General features: G+C 40.1%; 1 protein-coding gene across 5 annotated transcripts in view; it reads left to right on the forward strand.

Moving 5' to 3' along the window:
* ARHGAP24 (Rho GTPase activating protein 24) overlaps window positions 1-24,895 on the forward strand; it is a 184,909-nt gene that overhangs the window by 28,152 nt on the left and 131,862 nt on the right. For all 5 annotated transcript variants that reach the window (XM_088056594.1, XM_088056595.1, XM_088056592.1 and 2 more), the window contains exon 2: window positions 1,929-2,128. In XM_088056594.1, coding sequence (XP_087912720.1) covers window positions 1,949-2,128 — 180 coding nt within the window. In that variant the 5' untranslated portion in view covers window positions 1,929-1,948. The remainder of the gene's footprint in view (window positions 1-1,928; window positions 2,129-24,895) is intronic.

Genomic DNA, 24,895 nt, shown 5'->3' on the forward strand with positions numbered 1-24,895 from the left:
TGTCTGCTCTGCAGAGATCCGGACACGTTTGTATGTTTTGTGGTGACGCTTGGCTCAAGTAAATCTCACAGTACAGGTGTTCTGGGTGACTCTAGGTGAACCCTAAAGAGACAGGAGAAAGATTTCCTTTCTCTGAGAAGAATACCAAGTGATTAAGTTTTGATCCTGCAGTTTGTACTTTGCTGAAAGCTCTGTGCTTGTGTTGAGGCCTGTTAACCTCTGAGGCACAGGGCAGTGAGGAATTCTAATCACGGCAAGCAGATTCCAGGATCCAGCCCGGAGCAGGGATGTGAAATCAGACTGTGTATGGGTGTTAAAAGAAGAAGCTGCAAACCCACAACAGAGGTGGCAGCTGGAGAGGTTGTTCCAAGGGGGATGTGTGAGCAGTAGGAAGAAAGGACCCAAAGGAAAAAATGGCTGAAAAGCACATCTGATTGGAATCTATTGATTCCTTCTTGTATTGTGATTTATTTTATGGTGATATAACACTGTCTATTAATTGTCAGAGGAATGGCCTTATCTGTCAAATGAGTGTATTATCTGCATTTCTAGTCTGCCTTACAAACTGAGTGCATCCTTTTACAATGCTGATGCCTATTCAGTACGTTCTGTGAAGGAATTGTTGCTGTGTAGGAGACCCAGAGCAGGAGTGCCAGACTTGGACTCACTAACCCACCCTGCAAAAGTGAGAGCATGAAGCTTCAGTCTCGATATTGTTAGTCAGAGATGTCTGCTGCCTGCAATGTCAAGAATATTTAATTCTTTTCCCAACCTGATGTTTGGAAACAAAAACCTACCTAAGAAGCCAGGTTTTCTGGGCCCTAACAGCTGTGCAAGCTCCTGATGAGGCAAGAGATTGCCAGTGGTAGTCTGGAAATGAGAGAAAAATGTTCTTCAAGCACTTAGAGACAGTGAAATTTCACCACTGATTTTGCACGCTGCTGTGTTTGTGTCTATAGTCACATTTGGCAAGTGTAGGTTTCAGTTTGATTTGTATTTTAACTGGAAATATCAGAACTTGCAACTCAAAATCCTGTGTTTGTCCTCTACACTTAATAGAGGATCAGGAAAAGCTTTTTGACCATAAAGGTTAAGCACATTACTACATGATTATATATGTACAAAATCCATCAGGAAGAGTCATGGCTGTCCAAAAATTGTTAAAAGGTATAGTTTAAATAAGGCAAAAATGCCACATGCAACTTTATCAAGTGTATTAGTTCCACAATTCAGCTCTAGTTCAGTTAAGGCACAGTTCTTGTGCCTTAAGATGGGCCAAACTTCTTCATGATTTGCCAGATGTCTATAACAAGTGTCTGGGCACACACTCACTTCAGTCAGGGGTTGCTTGTATGAGGTGATGCGCAACTGTTCTTTCATTTACTGTCCCCATTCCTTTAAATGGCCTTCAGTAAAGTGAGCAACAACAACAATAACAAAAAACCTCTGCTTGTCTGGTGGGGTAAAATTAAGCTTTGGTGAAGCAGAGGGTTTTTTAACATTCTCTGAAAGCCCCAGGCTTGCTAGGGAATTTTAAATGGGGACCTCCAGTCATCAGCTGCTTTCCTTAGTCTGAGGAAGTACTGTAAGTTCATTCCTTGTTACTGCCTGTAACCCAGCAGAACTCACCTCAAGAAACAGCTGTCTTCTTCAGTGCTGGTCAAAATGTCTTGCACAGCAGTTGAAGAAAACTTTTGCCTCTTGCCCATTTTTTAACAGCTCATTACTATTTTAGTATTTTATAGGTGAGTAGTAATTCTCTCAGATGATGGGGTGCTGGTATGAGAACAAGCAGGCAGATGTTGAATGCTTTTCTAACACACTTTTGTAGCTGAGATGTGTTTCTTTTCCAGCTGTGTTGAAAGGAGCAAGTCACTGCCTGGATAATAATCTAATTATTTTACCTTTTCCTCTTGTTTGCCCAACAGGAGAGTTGCCCATTCTCAGTATGGAAGAACACAATGGCTCTTCAGAGACTCCTGCCCTGAGCCAAGGGCGGCACGTTGCCATCAAGTGTGGGTGGCTGCGGAAGCAGGGGGGCTTTGTCAAGACCTGGCACACGCGCTGGTTTGTCCTCAAGGGGGACCAGCTCTGCTATTTCAAAGATGAAGATGAAACCAAGCCCTTGGTAAGTGAAAGGAGGAGATAGAATGGAAGGTCAGAAAAGGGAGAAAAGTAAGTCAATGCGAGAAGAATCGTCTGGAGTGTAAAGCAGTGAACTTCTCTATCTCTGTCACTGACTCAGTGTTGGATTTGGTATTTTGATTGCACTGAGTCAGGCCTTGGCAGTTAATGTGGTTTCCCTATCAGACTTATTTCTGAAACTTCCTTTCCCAGGTCAGGTTTTCTCATTTCTGCATTTTAAAAGGAGAAAAGTATACAGGAAGTTCAAGTAGCAGAAATCATCACTCAGATGGACTTGACTGAGGCAGATGAATAAGATGTATTTGAAAAGATGCTGCTTGATTTCTTACATTTTTTTCTGCTTACTATGCAGAGTATCCCTGCTTTGTGTTTTCCCAAATAAGACCCTAGCCTGAATAAATTGCCATCTGTAATATGGAAAAGACTGGTGTCTGCTTGCCTGGTTCTGTTGTAGTGATTTACTGCTTCTTAACCCTAATCTCTTTTCCTATTTACTTAGCTTTTTCACCAGCATGCCTCAGGGTTGCCTATCCCCAGAGTGCCATAGGGGTAGAGTTAAATAGTGCTGCCTCTTGGGTCAGGGCAGGCCTGTGCCTCTTTGATAGTAAGGATCTCCTGCTAGCACCTACAGGGGTATGATAGTCTTATGCATTAATGATTTTCCAGATGTTTGTGACTTCAGAAAAAAGCTTTGAGATCTGTTACTTCTGTGCAAGTGCTAAAATACGATCATCATGCCCATATTTTTTATGGCTACTAAATTTCTGATGGTATACCTTTTGCATGGAATTTCACAGGGAGTTCTCAAAGATGTAAAACCCATCTAATCCAGCTTCCTGTATGGAACAGGTCATTACACTTGGCTGGGCTTTGCAGCTTGCATTATAGTGCACGTGTTACGAAAATTATTTAGTCTTGAGGAAATGATTTCCAAAGTGTGAGTTAATTTCTAAGTGCCTATTTCACAGCCTTGGTAGCTGTTTTCCCATAAAATTATCTCAGATAGTATAGGTTAATCTGAGATAATTTTAAGTTCTGCTTCTAAGCAGATAAATTCTGATATATTTACACAAACTATATGATTTGATGACTACTTTGAATATGAAATAATTAATAATTTCTGGGAAATACAGCATATTTTCCACTATATATATATATATATATATATATATATATGTTCAATCAAGAGTGTAAAAAGCAGCTATCAGAATAAAATGTTTGTGGGCCAGATCCTGGGTTTCCAGAGTACAACTCTGCTTCCTAGCACTTGATATCTGCCAGGATGTTTGCATGCAAAGACTTCATGACTTTTTAAGAGGTGGCACCATGCTGTGTTTCATGGAACTTTCTACAGCCCAGAGCCCAAATTACCTTCTTGTGCATCTGTGATTGACCTATGGGGTGGCTTCAGAATATCCTGTTGGCTTTGCTGCTTCCCTTTTTGTCAAACAGAGGGGATGATTCTGGTCTGATACTTGTGATAGGTTAGGTAGCAGCTTGTGAAATAACTGAAAGCTTATTTGAATTTTCCACTTCAATTGCTAGCAAGTTCATAAAAAAATATTAAGTAGGGTGGGAAAAGTGCTGAGAGAAGTGTAACTTAAAATATTCCAATGGGTTTGGAAAATTAATGGGCCTGTCCAAATTAGGATCAGTCAATAGCTCACCTTGGCATAGCTTTTGAAGTGTTTCTGAAGCAAACTGCACAAGTGTCAGTGCCTGAAATATGTCCCAGGTTCAATGCCATATACAAGACTATTTTTTTCCCATTACATTGAAGGGTTTGCTGCATTAACTGTGACAAGAAAATCACTATGACCTTCTGGGAACCTGTTCTTGCTGTGGAGAGCTAAAGCAAAGAACTCAGGTTTTAGGAAATGGCAAGCAACATTTTTTATATTTGATCTGTATTTAAGACAAATACCACTTTGTTTACTACTGGATTGTACAATTTATGGATGTACAGTAATTCCTTTTGATAATGATATAATGGAAGAAAGTTAATGAGGTTTTGTTTCAAATCGAAGAGCTGTTCCAGGCAGAGAGCAGTGATTATTTGTATTGAGGAATATTCTAACTACACACCTTGTGTGTATTTCTATATACGTGCTTTTAGAAGGTGGAAGAACTATAGTAGGAGAAGACAAGACAAGCCAGTGGGCTTACATTCATAGCTTATATTCACGTTAATGTGAATTAGAGAAAAGCAGAATCCAGTTTCTGGTGCAAATTCAGCAGGTGTCCTGAGCACAGTCTACTTAACATGTGGGCTTGGCTTCTGTTCAGTCTATAACAGATACGATGCCAATGATGTCTGTATTTTTGAAGGTGAGGGAGAGGTGAATGGAACCAAATTTTAGAAAAATACTATGAGCTGTCAGACTTCATTCTCCAAGTGACTGTGTATAATGGGAGTAAAGAGAAGGAGGAACATTTGTGTCTAAACCCTCAGTAAATGCTTCAGAATTCCTGACGCAGGCTCATTTGCTGCTAGTAAGAGATAGCTACCCCATACACTTTAGTGTGTCTACATCTCCTTGGTGTCAAGGCTATTAAATTTAAAAGTCATTAACTATCAGTGTGAGTGTGGGGAATTGCCTCTGCCAACCTGTGCCTACAGGCACACAGAGCTGGTGAAGAACAACAGAAGAAAAAGCAATGCACAGCTGTTACAGTCAAGGTCAGTGAATTGTCATTGATTCTTTATTATCATCAAACACATGAATCTTTCCCTTGTAATGTTTTATCAATAAATTAGCATCTCTCTTTTGCTCTGATATCCATGAAATATCTCTGAGGATCTGGCAGAGATGGCATTTCTGTTTATTGAAGATGTGTGTTTGGATAGCAATAATCTAGTTAATTCCACAGGATGAAAAAGTCTTAACACATAAGTGAGCAAGTCATGTGAAGGAATAAAATCTGATTTTTGATAAATCTGTGTTCTCTCTACTGCTTGGAAGTGATACTGGATTTTGCTTTCTTAATTCTTTTCACTATTTTTTGCTTTAGAAGGCTAGTATTGTGCTAGATCTGAAGGTCAGCTCTCCAATCTTGAAATGTGGGCAGCTGAAAGAAATCAGAATTTAATGTTCCCTTTTCCACAGTACAGCTGTTGTTTAAATGCAGCCCATGAAAATTCATTTCTTCCTTTCTTTTCTCCTATGGTTAACCTCTCCAGCTGTGTCAGTGTTGACATGGTCTTGTCTGAAGCCGAGAAGAGGAAGTCAGTGCTGGCTCATGACACATCATGCTTTTTCTGTGGTTTTGTGAGCAGCAGAAGGGAGATTTGAAGCCTTGTCTTCTTTTTGCAGTTTTGCTGTCTCACTCTCCCAGTGTTGCTGAGGAGGTGGGAGCAAAGCTTGGTAATTTGTACTGATGGAACATCACTGGTATTAGGTTGTAAATTAACAAGAATGGATAAGCTCATCCAGTCTAAACAGCATTTGAGTTTTAGGCACCTCTTTAATGTTGTGGAGACTCAGCTTGGTTTATGGATTTGAATTTGAGGTGTATACACCAGAGAGATCTTGAAAAGCTATGAATTAGCCTTCAGGAAGCGCTTGTGGTGTATGTCTGAAAGCCAACAAGGATCTGCTCTTTCAGTGTATATCCCACCGTGAACGGTTTGCCATGCAGTTTTTGTCCTCAGGATCTTTATAAGCTCTTTACTGTTCAGCTTAAGTAATTCTGGAAGGTATTCAGTGGCTCATAGTGTCTTTGACAGGCCCTGGGATTGGACAGGAGATTGAAGTGGAAAAATGACAATCTTTAATGTGACATTTGAATTGGTTGTCCACAAAAAGTGAGTTAACTGCAACTGCAGTCTTAAGTACAGGTCACTGATTTGTCTGTAAGGGAAGGATGTTTTCTGATGTACAAACAGAATATATTTTGAAGTATTACTTTCTGGAAAAATCACAGAATGAACCATAGGATTGAAAGAGACCTTAAAGATCATCAAGTTTCAACCTCTTATCACTGATGTCCATTTGGACTCTTGAGTCCTTGACCACTACTGTTTGGATGTGACAATCCATCAGGTTCCTTATTCACATAGCAGTCCAACCATCAAATCCATTTCTCTCCAATTTAGAGAGAAGAATGTTGTGGGGAACCATGTTAAAGGCTTTACAGAAGCCCAAATAAATGACATCTGTAACCTTCCCTTGTTCACTGCTGGAGACACTCCATCACGGAAGACCATGGGGTTGGTCAGGCAGGACTTGCCCTTGGTGAAGCCATGCTGGGTGTCTCAAATCCCCTCCCCATTCTCCATGTGCCTCCAGCTTCTAGGAGGATCCGTTCCATGATATTCTCAGGCACAGGAGGTGAGGCTGACGGACTGATAGTTCCCAGGGTCCTGCTTTCTGCCCTATTTGAGGGTGGGTACAAAGTTTCCCTTTCTCCAGTCACCTGGGACTTCACCTGACTTCCATGCTTTTAAAATACCCTGGAGAGTGTCTTGGCAACTGCATCAGCCAATTCCCTCAGCACTCTGGGTTGCCTCTCAGGTCCCATGGACTTGTGTATTCTAGTTCCTCGGTGGGCAGGAACCTGATCTCTACTTAGAGTGGAAGGAAGTTTGCTCCCTTAGTACCTATCCTGCTGTCCCTCCACTGGAGAGGTGTGGGAAGAGAGGTTGCCCTGAGGACTGAGGCCAAGAAGTTGAGTACCTCAGTCTTCTCATCTGTTGTTAACTGTGTACCAGTGTTGTTTATTGGGATGGGTACACCTTCTTTGACCTTCCCTTTTTGGTTAACATACTTGTAGAAGCCCCTCTTTGTTATTCTTTGTGTCTTTTGCCAGGTTCAGTGCTTCCCATTTAGTGCAATTTGTGTAAAAATTTCATCGACCGATAAATCCGTTTAATAGCATTAATAAGAAACTTGATAAATTACAGTTGCATTTTTAAATTAAAATTAAACTTCTAGTGAATATAAACATAAATTACTATTATAATTATATAATTTTTGTCTTAGCCTGTCAGGGAAAATCCTTCATTATTACTGTTGAATATGATTAAATATTGAGCATCATGATTTTTTATAAGTTAAATGGGAGTGGAAAACATTTCTGTGTGGAAGGCAAAAACCTAACTGTACATGCACTTGAGAACTGCATCACAAGAACTATGATCTCTCCTTGCTGCCTGGAGCATTTTCAATCAAGGGAGATCAGAGTATGCACTCTGGTCCCTGTGTCTGGGAAGCAACAAGAAGTAGCTTTTGTGTAAATACTGTCGAGCAGCACAGCAAGTGAAACAGCTTCTCAGCAGATTTTTCTTTACTTTTGAAGAGCAGCCCTTTCAGTCATGCTGAGGGAAGGATGTGAGGCACCAAGTCCATGCTTGGCTTCATTGGCCTTGCCTGAAAATCCACAGAGCCTGTAGAGGGACTTGATGTGAAAACAGAAAGGTATATCCCAGCTACTGAAAATATTAATAAAATTAAGAAATAAAATATTAAAATATTTTAATTTTTCCATTTCTAGGCAAAACACTTGTTATTAATGTAGGAAAGTAGAAACAGTTTTGTGTTGAAAACACGAAAACAACACCAACATGTGCTGCAGGGTGAATTCTTGCCTGTGCAAACCTATTGTAAACTTTAAAGGGGAGAAATTATCAAATGAAATTATACAGGTGTCACAAGAAATGGGGCAAGAGGGGGAGGGGTTGATAGATGTTTCTCAGGAATGTCACTAGAAACTTAATATACTGGATGACATTAAACAGGATTTTCTTGACATCAGTAGTGTCATGTTTGCCAGATACCAAACTATTTACCAGGAAGACTTTCTGCAGTTGGATAGTGGTGAATGTGGAACTTAAAAAAAACAAAGAAAAAGCCTCCACAAAAAAATCCATCGGCAAGGATGTGTTAAATAGCTCACGTGAATGTGGTGGAATGGAAGGTGAAGGAATAGGACCAAAACTGCTTTGGGCCCTTTTAATGGGTGTTCTGTAAATGGCTCCTTAATTACATGAATATAAACAGGATTCTGCAACTGAAGCAGTGAAATATCTGGAACAGAGGGAGTGTTATCAAATTTAATGATTTTAGCTTTTACATGCAGTAAAAAGTTCTGTTATTTCTAATAACTTTATAAGTTTTAAAGTAATTTACTGCTGCAGGTTTCAGCAACTTACTTATAGAGACATTTTTTTATTTCAATGTCTAATGAAGGTGCTTTTAAAGGTGTAGTACACTTTGGTTAGTAGATACCCATGTGAATTTTGTATGTGAGGGATTAGTGTGACAAAACTGAGTTTATTTGAAACCAGGGTACTTCTAGTACCATTAATCTGTTGCTGGGGTAGGGTTTCTCAAATGCACAGGGCTGAATTTCTGTTCTTAGCCTGAGGCAAATAGCAACAAGATCCATCACTGAGGTACTCCTGTTAGAGGTGATTAAATTCCAACTTTAATCCCCTTTTCTATTTCTTTCAGATCAAAAATGCAAACTTGAATTTTCAGTAGCTTTTCTTTGTTTTGTTCCTTTAAAAACTTTGAGGTCTTTGGGCTTGGCCCAGTAGGAGTCTTACAGATTTCCACAGGAATAAAAAAGGTTTTTTCTCCAGAATTAACTACCACATTACTTACAGGAGCATTACTAAACACTGTTCAAGATTATGAAGTCTGTGTCACAGTCAGGCAGGTCTAGCTCCATGCTTTGCCCCAGTTTATGCAGTTGAAAATTCAGTTTCCCTGTGAAGATGGTTTTTAGGTTTGAGTGCAATGCGAGGGGCATTCAGTGTCTCTTTTAGTCAGCTTTGCACGTAGTAGTTATGTCATTGCTGTGACTGTACTGGCAACATCTGCAAGCTGCTGTATCCAGCTATTATACCAATTTGTTTAAATCTGTGCATGCTTCATTCCCAAGGGCTTGGAGCCTTTCATGCTCCCTGAACCCTGAATTGACTGAGTTTTCAAAACAGCTCTCAGGTGCAGTCTTTGTCCTTCTTGAATTTTCTTCCCCTTCTTCAGATCCAGCTCTGGCTCCCACTTCCCCTGGTCTTCCTTTGCCCCTGGACACACCAGTTGGTGAAATGACTGTGTCCCTCTCCTCTCCAAGTGCCTGTTACATTCATAAAGGGCTGGCTTATACGGTCATTGCTCCCTAACATAGTTCAGTGTCTCCATCCCATTTGAAAACTTGGAAAATAGCAGAGTAAATAGTTGCTTCCCTATCCCCATGCCCTTAGCATGCTGGCTGCTTGAGTAGATCTTCAGTTTAAACTGAAACTAAAAGTTTGTTTTTTCCTTAATCAGCCTTTTGCAATGCATTTTGACACTCATCTGCCCCAAAACAAAAACAACACTGGGCCTAGACACCATGCCAAGCTGATAATGTCTCTATCTCATTATAGGCCTCAGAAAACAGGTCCAGTGACTGAATTTCAAAATTCACTGAAATTAGAGAGTTTTGTAGGAGGGAAATGTGAACCTTTCATGGTTTTTCAACTTGTGCATTCCACGGGGACTTCTTGTTGTTATTACCAAACTGAAAATGCAGGATGGGAAGGAAAATATGATCCCACGTGAGGCTGCCTGCTTGTGTGGCAGTCAGTAGTGTCTCAGGCCCTCTTTCAGAGCTGTTTGGGAACAATAAATACATGTTCCCAGGCTTCTGTATCTTTAATCAATCCAAACTGGGAAATTAGTTCCAGTAAATATTTTTATAATAGAACAAAGCAAGCATGCCTCGTGGCACTGACTGGAAGTGCCCGCACCATTGACCCATGTGTGTGCATTCAGAGCTGAAGCTCCCGAGTATGCTACCATGTGTTGTATAAACTGTGTGTGTAATTAGACTCAGCCAACACCTGCTGTTAGATTGGAAAAGAGAGGCGCTCTAATAAGATGTAAACTGGCCAACAGCTTAATTTCAGGTCTTGGCTGCCAATGCATCTGCCTAGTCCAAATATTCAGAGTGCTGCCCCCACCTTTCTCTTCCTGGGACCAGGGAGCTCACTTGTTTGTAAAAGCTTGCTAAGGCTGAAGTTCAACCCTTAGTGTGCTTCCTTGCATTTCATGGGCGGGCAGGACTTCCAAATGTAAGAAGCTACTACATGGTACAGAGCTGCTTTTCCGCTGCGATGGGGCTGCTCAGTCTGTAGCTTTCTTGAGCTCTGTATTTCCCTTCATGCTCACACCATCTCTCCCTCCCTCCTTTGCTCTCTGTTTCTGATTTGTGCCAGGATTTGTGCCAGGAAAGCAAGGGGAGATACTGTCTTTTTCTTTTCTCTGTTAGCTGCCAAATGAAAAGTGTATTTCTGATGAATGCTGATGAATGTACATTTAACAGATTAATGAAGTTGTGTGGAGAGGAGTAAGGATGGTGTCAGGCTGGTTAAAAAAAATACCTGATGTTATGTTGGATGGTTGTTACTGATTGTCTTCTTACTACTACCTTCTTGTCTGAAAGACACTGGTCTAAATTCCTAATCCTGTCAGTGGTTTTATGAACTCCAGTGCAGTGTCAAATGCTTTCTGTCATATTTAGTGAGACAGCAGTGGTCTGCTCTAGATGTTTCTCTTTAGATTTCCTCACTTAATAGAAGCAGTAAAGCAAATAATGTGAATACTGCTACCCAACACATGTGAGGCCATTGGAAGAAATTCTGTGAAAATCAGCCTCCAGATTCATCTTTAAGTAAACTAAATGCTTTTTCTTTCAATCATATGTGGAACCTTAACCATTGTAAAATCTGATCTTTTTTTGCACTCCATTAATTTGGGCAGCAGAGGCTATGTGCTAAATCTCTCTTATTTAAGGGCAAACTTGGGATAATGAATAGATGAGAATGTTTTGTTTTGGAGCCTGACAGTTGAACTCAACAACATTTGATCAATTCATAACTTGAAGTTGCTGTTGGTAGCTTTTAGTTTAGCATATGCTATTTAGGGAAATGTGAGGTGTGGAAAAGTTCAGTTGGCTCTGTTATCTTGCACAGGCCTCATTTCATATCCCAAAATAAAGAAATCCTAGGTGTTTGCTTATTTCCTTGCATATTACTAAAGGATTTAATTAGTGTTGTTGCTGCAGTAACTGAGAGTTTTGTCCATTGATTTCAGCTTGATTCAGCTGGACTGCATTAATGCTCTTACATGGAAAATATAAAATTTGAACACAGCAATGTGGTGAAGATGTACTATCTATTATGGACACTGTGGACGAGAAAAACCTTCTTCTGTGTGTTGGTTGTTAGAACTTTTGGGCTGCCACGTGTTCCCTGATGAGCTGAGCCAGACATTTCAAATCCCTTGCATGGAACAAGTTCATGAGAATGGCCTTCACAGGTGGTATTTGTGTTGGCAGCCTCAGAAGGGAGTCCAGGGGTTGAATAGCAACAGAAGCAGCTAAATTAACTTCTAATGCTGGAGGGACATCCTTTCCAGCAGGTTTTCAGCACAGAAGTTGAGCTAACAAGAAGTTTTCTCTTTTACTGCTTGGACTGCAGAATAAAATCCATTAAAAGTCTGTGCAGCTACCCACAAAGTGCTCCTGTTTTGAGTGAGTAATTGCAGTGTTTCCACTCTTTTACTCTTGAATAATAACCACAAGCAATTGAGGAGTACTAAGGACTTTCATAGACACAGATGTGTTTTGGAAGCTGGTTGATAGGAACTGAGCATTACTGTAACGGTCTGGTCATGCAGGTGATAGAAAACAGACACAAGGCTGTGTTTTAAGGTATATGAGCTGATGCTTTAGTAAGCCACTATATATGTATTTGCCAGACTACAGTGGGGATCTCAGAAGCAACTTCTTGAAAGAAATAGAGAATTATTTACATGTTTTGGAGCCCAGTCAGAATGAGAGACAATTGCCGTTTTTTCCACTTCCTTCATTTCCTTTTCCTCACTTAAAGAGCAATAAATAATATTCCACATCTGAAGAAGAGGTTTAGTGTTCATATGGAAAAAGGATATTATTAAAAACTTCAACCTGTCATTCTTATTAAAGTTACTCTTCACCATAAACTGCCTAGTGTTTAGATGCTAGATTTCCCAGTCCTCCCTGGACTTGGAAGTGATACCTATCCCACTGTGTACCAGCCATTACTGAAACTGTTGAGCTTTTGCAAACTAAAAATGTTTTTAGTAAATAATATATACATTGTGTTTCTTCTGATACTTTTTCTGCAAATGAAGTTGTTGCTCAAGTACAACTTCATTATAAAAAGCCTTAATTTTTAATCCAGAATCACTAGGTGGTGTCCACAGCACCTTGGAGTGAGCTTCACTGCTTTTTCTATATCTCTTTTGTTGACTGTAGTGTTACCTCTTCATCTGCATACTCTTAAATCCCGTGTAATGATCCAGTTTTGTGTGGGTGAGACAGATGATGTGCTACATAAACCAACTTTCACGTGTTACAGGAATAATCCCTTTCATCAAGGGAAAACATTGCCTAGAGGGACTTTTTAAGAAAACACCCCATGAGAAATCTAGCATGACTGGTGTTTGGTACAGGTCCTGTTAACACATCTCTGAAAAGAGTAAAGAAAAAAGACAGACTGAGATCAATTTGTTTTCACAATTCCTTACCTAAATGTTTAAGAGTAAAGAGCTTGGCCATGGGAAGAGCTTGGATGAGGCGCATAGTGGTGTTGGGAAAGGAAAGGAGGTATGGAAGAGTGTGAAGTTTGCTGTGCTATAACCTCCTTTGTACCTCTCAAGAATGCTAAATGAGTCTCAGGAGCATCAAACTGGCTTAATTTCCTTTAATGAAGTTGTGTTAAATTCCATGCAGTATCCAAACTCTCCTGTCACCAAGAAGCTTTCCTGGAGTGAAAAGCTTTACATGGGGTGAGGCTTAGCAAGATCGTGTGGTGGTGGGCTCCTGAAGGGATGTTGTTGGCACGAGAGTTCATGGGTTAACCTGGTGTTAGATTTCATTCACAGCCTAGGCTGTAAAACACGTTGCATTTAACTACTTTCGGATCAACAGAAGATCTTTTTCCTTTTGCTTCATGGGTTTGATTGTTATTCCAGGTGTGTGTCTTCATTTTCTTTCAGTATTTATATAATGTCACTTATATAACCTACACTATCTGGGAAGAAGTACAAGTCATAACTGAAAAATAAAACACACAGATCCTACGTGTCAGGTTTTTTTGATGTACTGAAGTTCTTGACTTGTAATTTTCTGGCCAATTGCCTTGGTTTTTAATAGGTTAACCTAAGCTGTGGAGGGTACAGACGAAAGTAAATATTTGGCATTTATAATGTGACAATAAGAAGAAATACATAAGGAATTTTCTACCCTCTGGTCCATACCAAGGTGAAGGTAAAGCATTTTATGAGTAATCAAACTGTTCTGAGCCAGTTGGAGACAAGAATTCATGTACTTTATGCTGAAGACATGCTAGAGAGGAAATGGGGAGGGTTTTTTCCTTTAAAATAGTCTTCAATTTCTATTTAAGCACTTGTTCCAATAAAAAGCCTAAGTCTAGCAGAAGTCAGTGCTATCACTGGTGGCTGTGGAGCTATTTTCACTGGGAAGATAAGGCCCAGTCCTTCTTACTCCTACTCTACAAGCTGGAGATTTATATTTCCCAAGGCACTTGTGAGTTTGGACTGTGAAAACACGGATTTTACTCAAGTGTGAAATCATGATTTTAGGACCAGTGCATTATGACCCTTGTTTTTTCTCACAAGGCCTGTTTGTGATTGCAAGAAACAGACTGCAGCCAATTCTAAAAACAAACAAGTGTGCCTGATGGCATTTGTTTTAACCTCTTTAGTGTAACAGTTAGTTTAGTAAACACAGTGATTATTTTAGTGTCCTTTTGCTACACTGGAAAGAAGTATCCAATTAACTGAGTGAAAAAAACCTCATCTACTGCTCTGAATGTTACAAAAGGCTGATTTAATTCTCTTTCTGAGAGTATTTAACATTGTGAGTACAGCTAATTAAGCTGTTAAGCTGACATGAGGAAAACACAAAACCAAGATCCCCATTCTTGGCTCACATTCACAACGCAGCTGTATTCTTGGACTTTTTAAATACGACTCATAAATAAGTACATAGATTTTCTAATAAGATGTTTAATTAAACAGAAGGAAGGTCTGCTAGATTAAGCTGTTGGTGCTTTTTTTGGTCTCCCAAAAGATGACAGCATTGAGACTTCTTATGGTTATGTCCTGCTGAAAATATCCAGAATAGCTGGAATATGCGAGTGGTTGTTGTTTGACTTCAAGCAGTACTGTTCTGACTAGAGCAGTGTTGTGTATGGAGTCTGTCCTACAGATGTGTCTCAGTGTCCTCTCCCTTGCAGGCAGTCCTGCTCAGTTTGCTGCCTCTGGATGTAACTGAGGTATAAAACCAGCAGTACCAGTACTGCTGTTCGAAGACACCATGTTTCAGAAATTAAAAAGGTTTCATTAATTGAGTAATTCATGCTTGCTGTATTTATAAAAAAATAATAATTTCTCACAAATATTCTAATACTTCTCAAATAGCTACCTTCATGAATATGCTGAAGTCTGAGGCATTTAGTGCAGCTCTCACAAGTGGTGCATGGTTGCAGCTGTGTGATGTTCCTGTAATGGCAGCAGTATGATTTGCATTTAGCACAGGGATAAGCAGTTGTGTGTCTCCAGTATGCTACAGGACTCTGAAATGCAAGATGCTTTCCACATCCTCTTCTCTTACTTTGAAAATCTCAAGTTCACCACAGGTAGAACTCTTATTATTCCTTCTAAAGCTGTCAGATGAATGTACTACTGCTGAAGTGTACTGACTGATACGTAGTCTGCTAGACAGTGCCTATTTTGTTGTGTTGTGTTTTAACTTATTCTCCTTTTTTTCCATTTTAAACATTCACAGTGTGCTGCTGCTCCTCTCCCTCTCTGTCCCACTGCACTGTGCTTTAGGAGAGGAACAGGGCTGGGTAAATAGAAGGGGTAGCTGCCTTTGGTTTGGAAGGGCTCTTAAGTATTGTTCACACTTGGCTTCCTCTGGCAGCATCCATCTATCAGGACTGAGACCATGTGCAGGGCATGGATGATGGATTTCTGTCACCCTGTCCTGCCATCTCTTTGCTGCTGGGAATGGAGTCCTGGTGCAGAGACAGAGGAGATGCTTCCCAGTACTGTGACTGCAACAATAAAAGTAGTTTGGGGATATAGTAGCTCAAATGTGAGCTGGTCAAGTTGATGTTTGTAGCTAACCTGAGCTGTCAGGGTTGAGGATGTGCAAGCAGGAATAATTCCAGAGAGAGGTTAATTACATGCATGTAAAACTGTGCAGTCCCTTTTAGATCAGAATCTTGAATGTGGTGCTGTGGGAGCTTGGACACGAATGTAGCATTTGACCTTGGGGGAGAGAGGGTGAAGTGGTTGGAGGGGGCTGCGTGAGAAAATTCAGCTGTGCTGTGTAGGCTCAAGGAATGTAACCAGCGATCAAGGGAAGAGTGTGTTAAATGAGAGGCTGGAGAACTGCACCAGCAGCGCTTCACAGCAGGTGTGGGGAGGAAGAGCTAAACTTCCAGACCTAAAATGTTGGCAGGACTTCCATTAATTTGTTAACCACTATTCTTCACATTCTCTGTTTTCTTCAGAGGATAATTATTTGCCTGCATTATTCTGCTTGGCTCACCTTGTGAGCACAATATGCATCTGCAAATAGCATTCAGGTTCAGCATTTGGCTTTTAGTGTTTTCCCATAGAAGACTTCAGCTCTGCTGTTTTTAAAACCTTCAGCAGCTCACAGTAGAGCTCATGAATGTATGCTCTGTGGAGGATACAGGGAGAAAAAAGCTTTTTTTGCAGAATGGTCTCTAAATCTCGATGTGTAGATGCTTCCAAATGAACATTTGACACTAGAAAAATAATGTGAAAGCAGACAGTAAAATGAATTTTTAGAATAATACTCATGTTTCTCTCAAATTGGTGGTCTTGCCAGCAATGGTACATAAGGCTGCTGAAGAATGAAACCAGCTAAAGGCAGCCCTGCTGCCTGTTACCCAGTGCGCTGTGTCCTGCAGGTCCCCAACACATTGCAAACATTCAGGAAGAGCATAAAGGCTTTTTATGTAGGGTGGCTGTGAATAATGGATACTGTCCAGAAAAGAATTGCTGCGCATTGTGGAGTTTGCTAATGCCTGTGTAGTCAGCAGGAAGGTTCAGTGATACATTTCTTTCTTAACTGCTTACACAGTTAATAATCCAACCACTGTGTGCACAGCAGGAGCGAAGTAGTAGAAGGACCCTCTGGAGAGGAAAACTCTGATGATCTGCTTTGGGAGATACAATGGTCAGAGTTGGGAGAGGAGAAAAAGAGATGTCTGCAAAAGTAAGTACTGTGAGACAGCCTCTGAGTTGACCCAAAAGGTGATGTTGCAGGAAGGTTGGGTTCACTATACCTGAATTATTTCAGGAAGAGATTATCTAAGGGGTACAATTGTCTGTCTGAAATTTTGGAAAGCTGACATAAATGGCTGCATTTTCTCTCAAATAGTAGTAGTGTTGCTGGGAATGCTATTATTTTCTGCCTTCTTCAGGGCAGCGTATGGAGGAGAGGGGGAAGGAAGTTTTCAGAATGGTTTGCTGAGCTCAGTCTGCCTGCCTGTGAGTCTGGCTGGGTTTTGAGCAGTGGTGAAGTTGAGCTGGGGAGGAAGAAAGAAGCTGTGCTTCCTCGAGAGAATAGGTCACTTGTTACGGACTGTCTGAAAAGAAAATGCTGAAGGTAGTGATTTAATGGCATGGTGTTGGAGATGTCTTTTGACTTCCTATCCAAAGTGAAAGTGATCCTGCTTGATGCTTTGAAGATCCAAGTTCGTGTTACTTTAAAAATGAGTCTAATGTTTTTGTGGGAAGCCTTTCTAAGAAAACCCAAATTTTTGGGACAAGCCATTTTATATGTAGAGCCTGGTATAAAGACTGGAAATAATTTTAGAACAGAGACTCTAGAGGAACCAGGTAGGTAAGAAGCAAGATTTGGGTTTTGGCCTTGTTTGTGTGCATAAAAGCAAAGGGAAAAACTAAGAAACACAAGTAAGAATGGGGGTGAATGTCAAAATAGATCACTACAGCTTTTCCTGCATACCAGCAAGGGGGCTGGAGGAATAACCACTAGAGAAAGGTGTGTTTCAGTGAGTGTGAGGGAGTGGTCCTCTTTTCATGCCTGTATTTGTCCTGAGTGGCTAGGATGCCTTTGTCATGTAGCTCTGGTGTCAAGTCCCATTTTGCATCTTGCACAGTGATGGGAAACATGCTCAGGATAAAATAGTGTTTTACCATATGATGACTCCAGGTAACACTGTCCTTTTGATATTCTTCCTACCCTTAAGCAGAGTGGAAGGACAAAGTGCCAAAAAAAAGCTGAGGTTTGGAGTGTCTTGGTAATGTTCATGAGAACAAAAGTGTTGTGGGAGAGGGAAGGGCAGGAACCCTAAGGGTGTAGATCTGGACCAATGTTCATCCTTAAATGTCCATCTGCCCTACCTAGCCTGGCAGGTAGGTAGGTATCTGGCAGGTATCTGAATGAACAGCAGAATTTCTGAACTGTAGTTTCAGAAAGTTTTACCTATTTTCTGATTTCAAAAATATACAAAGACCTGTGCAGTCTTCTCTGGGGTGGAATTTAGTATCCCCAAAGGAAAAGCGTAGCTTTGTGGTTTTCATGTATCTTCAATTATCCACAGTTAGTTTTAGTGTATAGATAATTTAATAAATACTTTTTAGCTTAAAAACACTGCAAAATTACTAAATGCAGGTAGAGAAAATATTTTAAATGCAATTTGAAAAGAAGATTCAGTTGCATTTAATATTTTGAAAATACACAGACATTTGTGAGGGGCTTGTAGAATATTAGAAAAATAATTAAATGGAATTGATGATCTGTAATTTAGTTTCATTTGTAGATTACATGCACAATAGGATGTACACATTCATGCACTGTGTGTGGCAATGATTTTTGTTTAAGAAAAAGCCATGGACTCTGTCAGGTGCATGCTAAAACTTACCTTAAATAAGGTAAGAGATCTTCAAAACTGTCAGATGCATAAATAGAAGAAAATAGCTCACTTAAGTCACTGGTGTTATAAAGGCTAAGACACTGATTTTTAACCTCTGTTGGGATTGTCATTTCAGGAGAAATTGCAAATGCTAGGCTGTCTTCAGCAAGATAGACAAATAAGTATCCCTGGATTTTAATTTTTTTTAGCAGTATTTTATAGTGAGTTCTGGGAATTACATTTTTGTTGTTGTCTGCTCAAGGCCTGCTTTTTAGTGGAAAACAGAGGAAACATTCCTTCAGAAGAAGGAATGATAAGTTTTATGCATTCAGCACTTGAATGCATAAGCAATCTAACGAGCCTTGTGAAAATGAGCAGAGCAATGAAGATTTTTTTATTCACGTGAAGGAACTGGGAGATATTATAATTAGCTTTGTAGAAGAAATGTGTTGTTTTAAACCCAAGGAGTATGTTTTGTAAGGGACAAAGAGGGTTGAGCTCCCCGTGGCTCAGAGAACAGGGTCAGTGTGTCACATAAAGACTCCATGAAAATTGTAATTATTCATTGTAGCCTGGATCTTACTATCCAGGATATAGCTATGGTGGACATGGCATTTCTAAACTTGCTTAAGAGCACACAGATCTGAATGTTAAGAGCTTGGATGTGCTTTGTTGACATCTTTATATTGACTTCAGTCAGAAGAAAACAAATGGGATGAGCTAGTGCTTTGGGATAATATCCTTTTCTGCTGCCTGATAGGGTGGCTGCTGGTGGTGACAGTTCTGTGCCAGCCACCTGTGAGGAGAGCTGTAACCATTTTAAGGATGAGTAAGGTGCTTTCTGTATTCTCTCTAAATTAGCAGTAAATTGGATATAAGCACAGCTGGCAGGAATCTTTAAATTCACGTTTGAAATTTTGTAGCTCTTCACTAGAGCACTTTCCTGTCTGATGATTGTTTCTTTGGTCTCCATTGCTTACTTCACTTAGCTGCTGGAGGGAACCTTAGGCTTTGTGTGGAGTTAACTGAAAAGAAAACTTACTGTAAAGTTGTAATTTCTAATTTCTTGAGAGAAACATTAAGTGCCCTATCTTGAAATAAATGAGTAAGGGCCCTGTACCATCAGCTGTGGAACAGTAAAAATGAAGGACTTTTTATAACTTTCTGTGAGATTATGAATGATATTTTACTACAGATTGTAATGGTAAATTACATTGGACCTTATACACTGTCTCATGGAGGGAGCTGGTGACGCAGTGAAATAATACGTGTATCAAGTGTTTGCATATGGGCAATTATGTGAAGTGTTTTTCTAAGAGATGACATCTGTAGGAATTGCATAATAATACAGGGGTGAATGCAGTCACTTAGCATCAGGTGAGGCCCATCTGCTCTGGTTTTGCCTCCTAACTTTATTGGTGGCTGACTCTGCCAGTATCATACGAGGTGAATGGACTGAGCAAAAATCACATGGATGTAGTGAAGCAGTGCCAGATCCCTTTCTTTGCCAAATGTATCCACTCATTTTTGAAAATATGTGCTCTTCTAGTCTTAACCTATGTCATAAATTAAAATGAGCCTCTTCTCATATGCATAGTTTGATAGATATTAGCAGTGTGATATTAGAGATTGGTGGGTGTTCAGTTCCTGTAGATTTTTCCCATCTTGGTGTATACAGAGAATATTGAGTATTTTGCAAAAATGCTTTTTATGTAATGCTGAAGTAAAAGGGACATGGCTTTGGAATGTTAGCATGTGTGGTGCAAGAAACTACCCACTTCTATTTTTCCTGAGACTTGTATTAGATCTTCTCGTCACAGAATTTTTTTCTATTTTTGTGTAGGCAAATACAGCTGTTGTGCTATTTTACCAGATTGTGAAACTGAGGCCTGGTTCCTTCTTAAAGAGAGGAACAAAAATTAACATTCAAATTTGTTAGCTGTTTATTCCAACCTTAAAATCCTTCATAACCTTTATGGAAACATTGTCTATCACTTGAAAGGATGGAGCAGAAATTTCACTGTTGTTTTATACTGGAAGTTTTTCTGAAATACACTGAAATGTTTAATGACCTCCAAACATTTCTGTAAGGAATATATCATCTCCTCTTGAATTCAATGGAATAATTTCATCCAACCACTAACCACAAGATTTTTACTAGCAGCTGCATGAATTTTTCAGAAGTGTCTCCCTTGTCCTATATTATTAACACACAGAAAATGAGTGAGCAGGTGACAGCTCCAAACAGTTTCGGACTGAGAGAATAACAGTCCCAATAAATTAGAGATGACTTGTCACCATTCGTCATCCTCAGAATGAAATGAAGCTCAGTAGAATAGAAGGGATGTCCTTGATTGTGCTGATGAGGCTCATGACAGGATTCCTAGGATGACAGAGAAGTGATGGGAAGAAAGTGTTAAGGGGAGCATTCTTCCTCGTGACGCCCCCCTGCCCTGTGCAGAGGCAGCACAGGCACTTGGCCAGCTCAGATCACTTCTGGTTGGGTAACCTGAGATAACACTGCAGGTTTCAGACAATACTCACAGTTTGCGGACTGTGGGGTAACTACTGGTTTTGCCAGATAGATTTTAGTCTGTAACTGCTGTCTTTTATAAGGCATTTTTGGTTTTGCTTCCATTCCATCCACACCAGATGTTTTCTCACAGACTAATACTCATTTCTTACTATGTTTACAGTGACTTGTGAAAGACTACCTCAGTAGGCTGTGCATTTAGACTGGGAGTTGGATTGCTTTTGCTTACTTAAAATTACTTACCTAAATGTGCAAATGAAACTTGGGATAAACTCGTGAAGGCTTGGTTGATGAGTTTTCAGTGTTCAGGTGAAAAGAGACTGTATGAAAAAAATGAGGTTACTTTCTCAGACAAGTTGAAAACCTAAAACTACAGTTCACTGCTTTATCATCTCAGCCCTGATGCTGCAGCAGATAATTAAAATACCTCAGTAAGTTATTAATGATGAAAAAATTAATTCTTGGTTTGAAGAAAGCATGTGACCACGTGGAAATTATTCTGTGTATAACTGAACTAGTAAATCCTCAGTGTCTCAGAGCTGTCTGCCATTCTGGCTAACAGAGAGGAGCTTGAGCTTCAGCAAGGTCTTGGACTTGGAAGTCTTTCAAACATTTGCATTTCCTTTTTACTGTTTCTTGATAAGATGGACATTCCTGAAAATGGTGACTGTGTAGAAGTAGCTTTAGAGTCTGAGGCTTTTGCAAGGAATTTTATTATGGTTTATTTTGCTGGGAAAGTTGGTGGGAGTGGGAATGAGATGAAGCAAAATTGGTAGAAAAAGGTTTCCAGGCCTTGTGAAGCTGTTAAGGTGAGATGGAATGGTGGTGCATTTCTCCCCCTGGCCATCACTCTCCTCTCCAGTCTGTGCAGGCATCCTTCACAGGCTGCTGCCTATGTGTTGTAAACAGCCATGAGGAAAAGAAAATGTGCCTGAAGGATTTCAGGTGTCGTGACTGAGCTAGCAGGAAATCAAATTAGGCTCAGAGGGCCATTTTGTCAAGGCAGAAGAGAGAGGAGGGATCTAGAAGCCCACTGTGTATTGTGTGGTGGGCTAGCATTACATGAGGGACAGCCTGACGGAGCTAGAGGGGCACAAATCAAGTAAGAGTGACTTGAGAAGTGGAATTTTTATTCTTATGTCAGTAGCATGAGATGCAGCACTGAATCATGGTGTCTTTATTTTATTTTTTTCCTCTGTGTTTGTTTTCATGTTTTCAGTAAAGCGTGAAGTTGTTTTAGCAGCAGCACAGGCCGTATTATCATGACCTGACTTAGCCAAGACTTAAATAAATTTGGTAGATGGAGTAATGGAATTTAGAAAGTGCACAGATATTGAGAAAATAATAGTTTTCTTCCCCACACAAAATAAAGGCTGTCTTACACCTTGCTTTCAAACACCAGAAATAACTTTCTCCTCCAGGGGTTAGCAGCCGCCTTGTGTGCTTTAAGTTTTTAAAGGTGTGATGGGACTGTTGTATCAGTAAGTCTTGGGTGGCCACAGAGGAATATAGAGTGTGTCTTCACAAGGACTCATTCCCCAGAGTGAAGGTGAGATAGGTGTAACAGTGGTGCTCTTCCTTGTAATCTCACATAATCTCTTGATCTTGTCAGATAGGAGCACTTGTGCATTATCCTAATCATTCTCAGGAGTGGCCTGAGAAAACCAGAATTCAAGTGTGCTCCCTCGCACACTCAGTCTAAATGCTGTAAAAATTTCCAAACAATTAGGGACGATAAGCAGTGTGTGATAATCAGTCTTTTCTACAGCTTGACCTTTGTGTGGGTAATGGGCTTTTGACGATCATCCTGTTTTCCTGTTTAAAGGGAATTTCAGCTCTGTAGGAGGTCTGTGTCCATTAAAAGGGCCAAGCCATGATGACTTTTTTCCTCCTTGCTTTTATTTACTTGGATGTGGTACAAGTGCACATGGCTCCTGAAGTAGCAAAATGAATAGCTCACAGGAGAGCCTCATTAGTCTTGAAATTAAAATAATTGAGTTCTTTTAGCTTATTAGTGCTTAAGAATAGCCTTCTCTAAGTCCATTACCTCTGGGATAAAAGCCGTATTTGCAGCTGAATAAGCAGCATGTACAACATGACTTGCTGCTAGGGAAAGAGGCTTTCTTAGTTCTTCCACAGGCTTGTGTAGTAGAGAAAAATTGAATGACCTCAAACTGCATTCCTGAAATCCTCTTTACTCTTCAGTTGGCAGTCTGAAAATATTTCCATAGGTGACTCTGGCTTTCTGGAGCTGCTCTTACTCCCTTTGCAGCTTGGACAGTCAGTGATGTGGGAAAAGAAGCTCCTTCTGCCTGCTGAATCCAATTCTATGATGGCAACGCTCACTTGTTTTTAAGGGGTTGAACCCTGGTGTCTGTGGAGTCACTGAAATGAGCCTCCATCAAGAACCATTCCAAGATTCTTTAAATAGACCAAACAAGGTAAAAATGTGTTGGGAGGAATCTTGCCAGACTGTGTTTAAGCCAGACATTTAATTCTTTATCAGCAATGAGGCACATAAAAACATTTTTGCTCTTCTAACAGCTGAAGTTTGTGACAGTTGTACAGAACACAGTGCAATAGAGAAGAAACTGAGATGGTGCTGTACTGGTTAGTACAAGAAACTTGAATACAGCAGGTCAGTGGCAATGCCTTTATACAGTTTGGGTTTATCAAATGAGTACTTTTTCTGCACTGGGAATGAGGATAGTAGTTCAGTTTAAGAAATTAAGTTTAGCAAATTCAGGAGTTTATATAGTGGATGGGAGAAACAGTTTTTAAAAGTTTAAGTGCCAAAATGGGCTTAGTGGTTATTGTTTTGACATCTGCTGCCTTACTTTCAAATATCTGTTTGTAGGAAAGACATTGCACAGGACAGCAGGGATCAGGACAATTCCCTTGATACTTGCATGATATTAAAAATTAAGAGGGACAGAAGCCCCAAAATCCTGACAGTGTTTATCATATGAGACTGTGTCCTTACCCACCCTTTGGATAGATGCTGTAGCTGTCTCAGTATTATAATAGTGAATGAGAATCCTGCAAGGCTGATGGTGACTGTCATTTTTTTGGCTGGCATTATATTTAAGAGGCATCATGGTCAGAAATGCCTGAAGTCTTGAATAGGTGGTACAAAAGAGATGTGTATCAGTTAAAAGACCCTGAAACTCAGTGACAGGGACTGTGGACTGAATATTGGACAGGAGTGTTTACAGGCTTTGGTTCTTGGTCTGGTTTTCTGAGATCACAAAGCCATTAGTGTTTGAAAATAATTTTCTTTATCCTCAGTTCTTCTTAGCACTCAAAACTTGAAATCTTTGTACAAATAGGAACGCAGGCCTTTATCTTATACTCAAGAGGGAGGTCATTAAATTGTGGTATGAATTTGTGTTTCAAAATGAAAACCTCCTCAATCCCCTGGAGTGGAATATCATCACATCACTTGATCTTCTCTGCTTTAAAGGGGAAAGAGAAAAGAAAAGAGACGTGGAGCAATTGTTGATACAAACTCTTCTTAGGAGATAGAAAAGGAGATGGTTTAGACATGGGCTTCTAATTCAGAGTTGTAGAAAAGGCTTTTGTTCCTTAACATAAACACTGCTAAAAATAGATGGATATTGTGGCTTCAAATGAATTTGCTGCTGTTTGTGTTTGAGTGACTGTATGTTTATCATCTTGCAATTCAGTGCAGCTCTCAGACTGGAGAGCTTTCTTGTTCTGTTTTGCTAAGTATATTCCATGGGGTCCCACTTCTTGATTGGTGCTCATGACAATGGATCGTAGCAGTAGAAATTTTGATAATTTGCTTCATTCCGCATAGCTCAGTCTCACTTCAGATACCTCTGCTGATGTAGGCAGAAACTTAATCTGAAAGTCTTCCCTCTTTTTTAAGTTCAGGCTGTTGCTCAGTGGCACTTTCATTTAGACGGGATTTTCATAGTGTACATACGTAAACATTTGTTGGGCTAAACACAAAGTCTTTGTGAAAGGTTCCTAGCTGGATGGATGGGGTCTGCGATGTCAGACCCTGGCTTTTGTGCATCTGAGTGCATATGCAAATAACAGTTTCTGAACAAAAATGGAAACCAAAGCAGTTCCCTTCTGACAAATGTTTCTGAAGACAGCTGTTCAATGAAAAGCCTTGGAATGGCTGAAATTCTGCCTTTCCATGAAAGCAGCCCTTCGTTTCAATCCCTTATGAAATTCCCAAAATCTGCCTGTAAGTCTAGATGTCTTTTTTTTGGGTT

Source organism: Pseudopodoces humilis, chromosome 6 (assembly GCF_049639895.1).
Source record: "Pseudopodoces humilis isolate 2021_Gansu_Grassland_sample_001 chromosome 6, ASM4963989v1, whole genome shotgun sequence".
In the NCBI taxonomy this organism is placed as follows: domain Eukaryota; kingdom Metazoa; phylum Chordata; class Aves; order Passeriformes; family Paridae; genus Pseudopodoces; species Pseudopodoces humilis.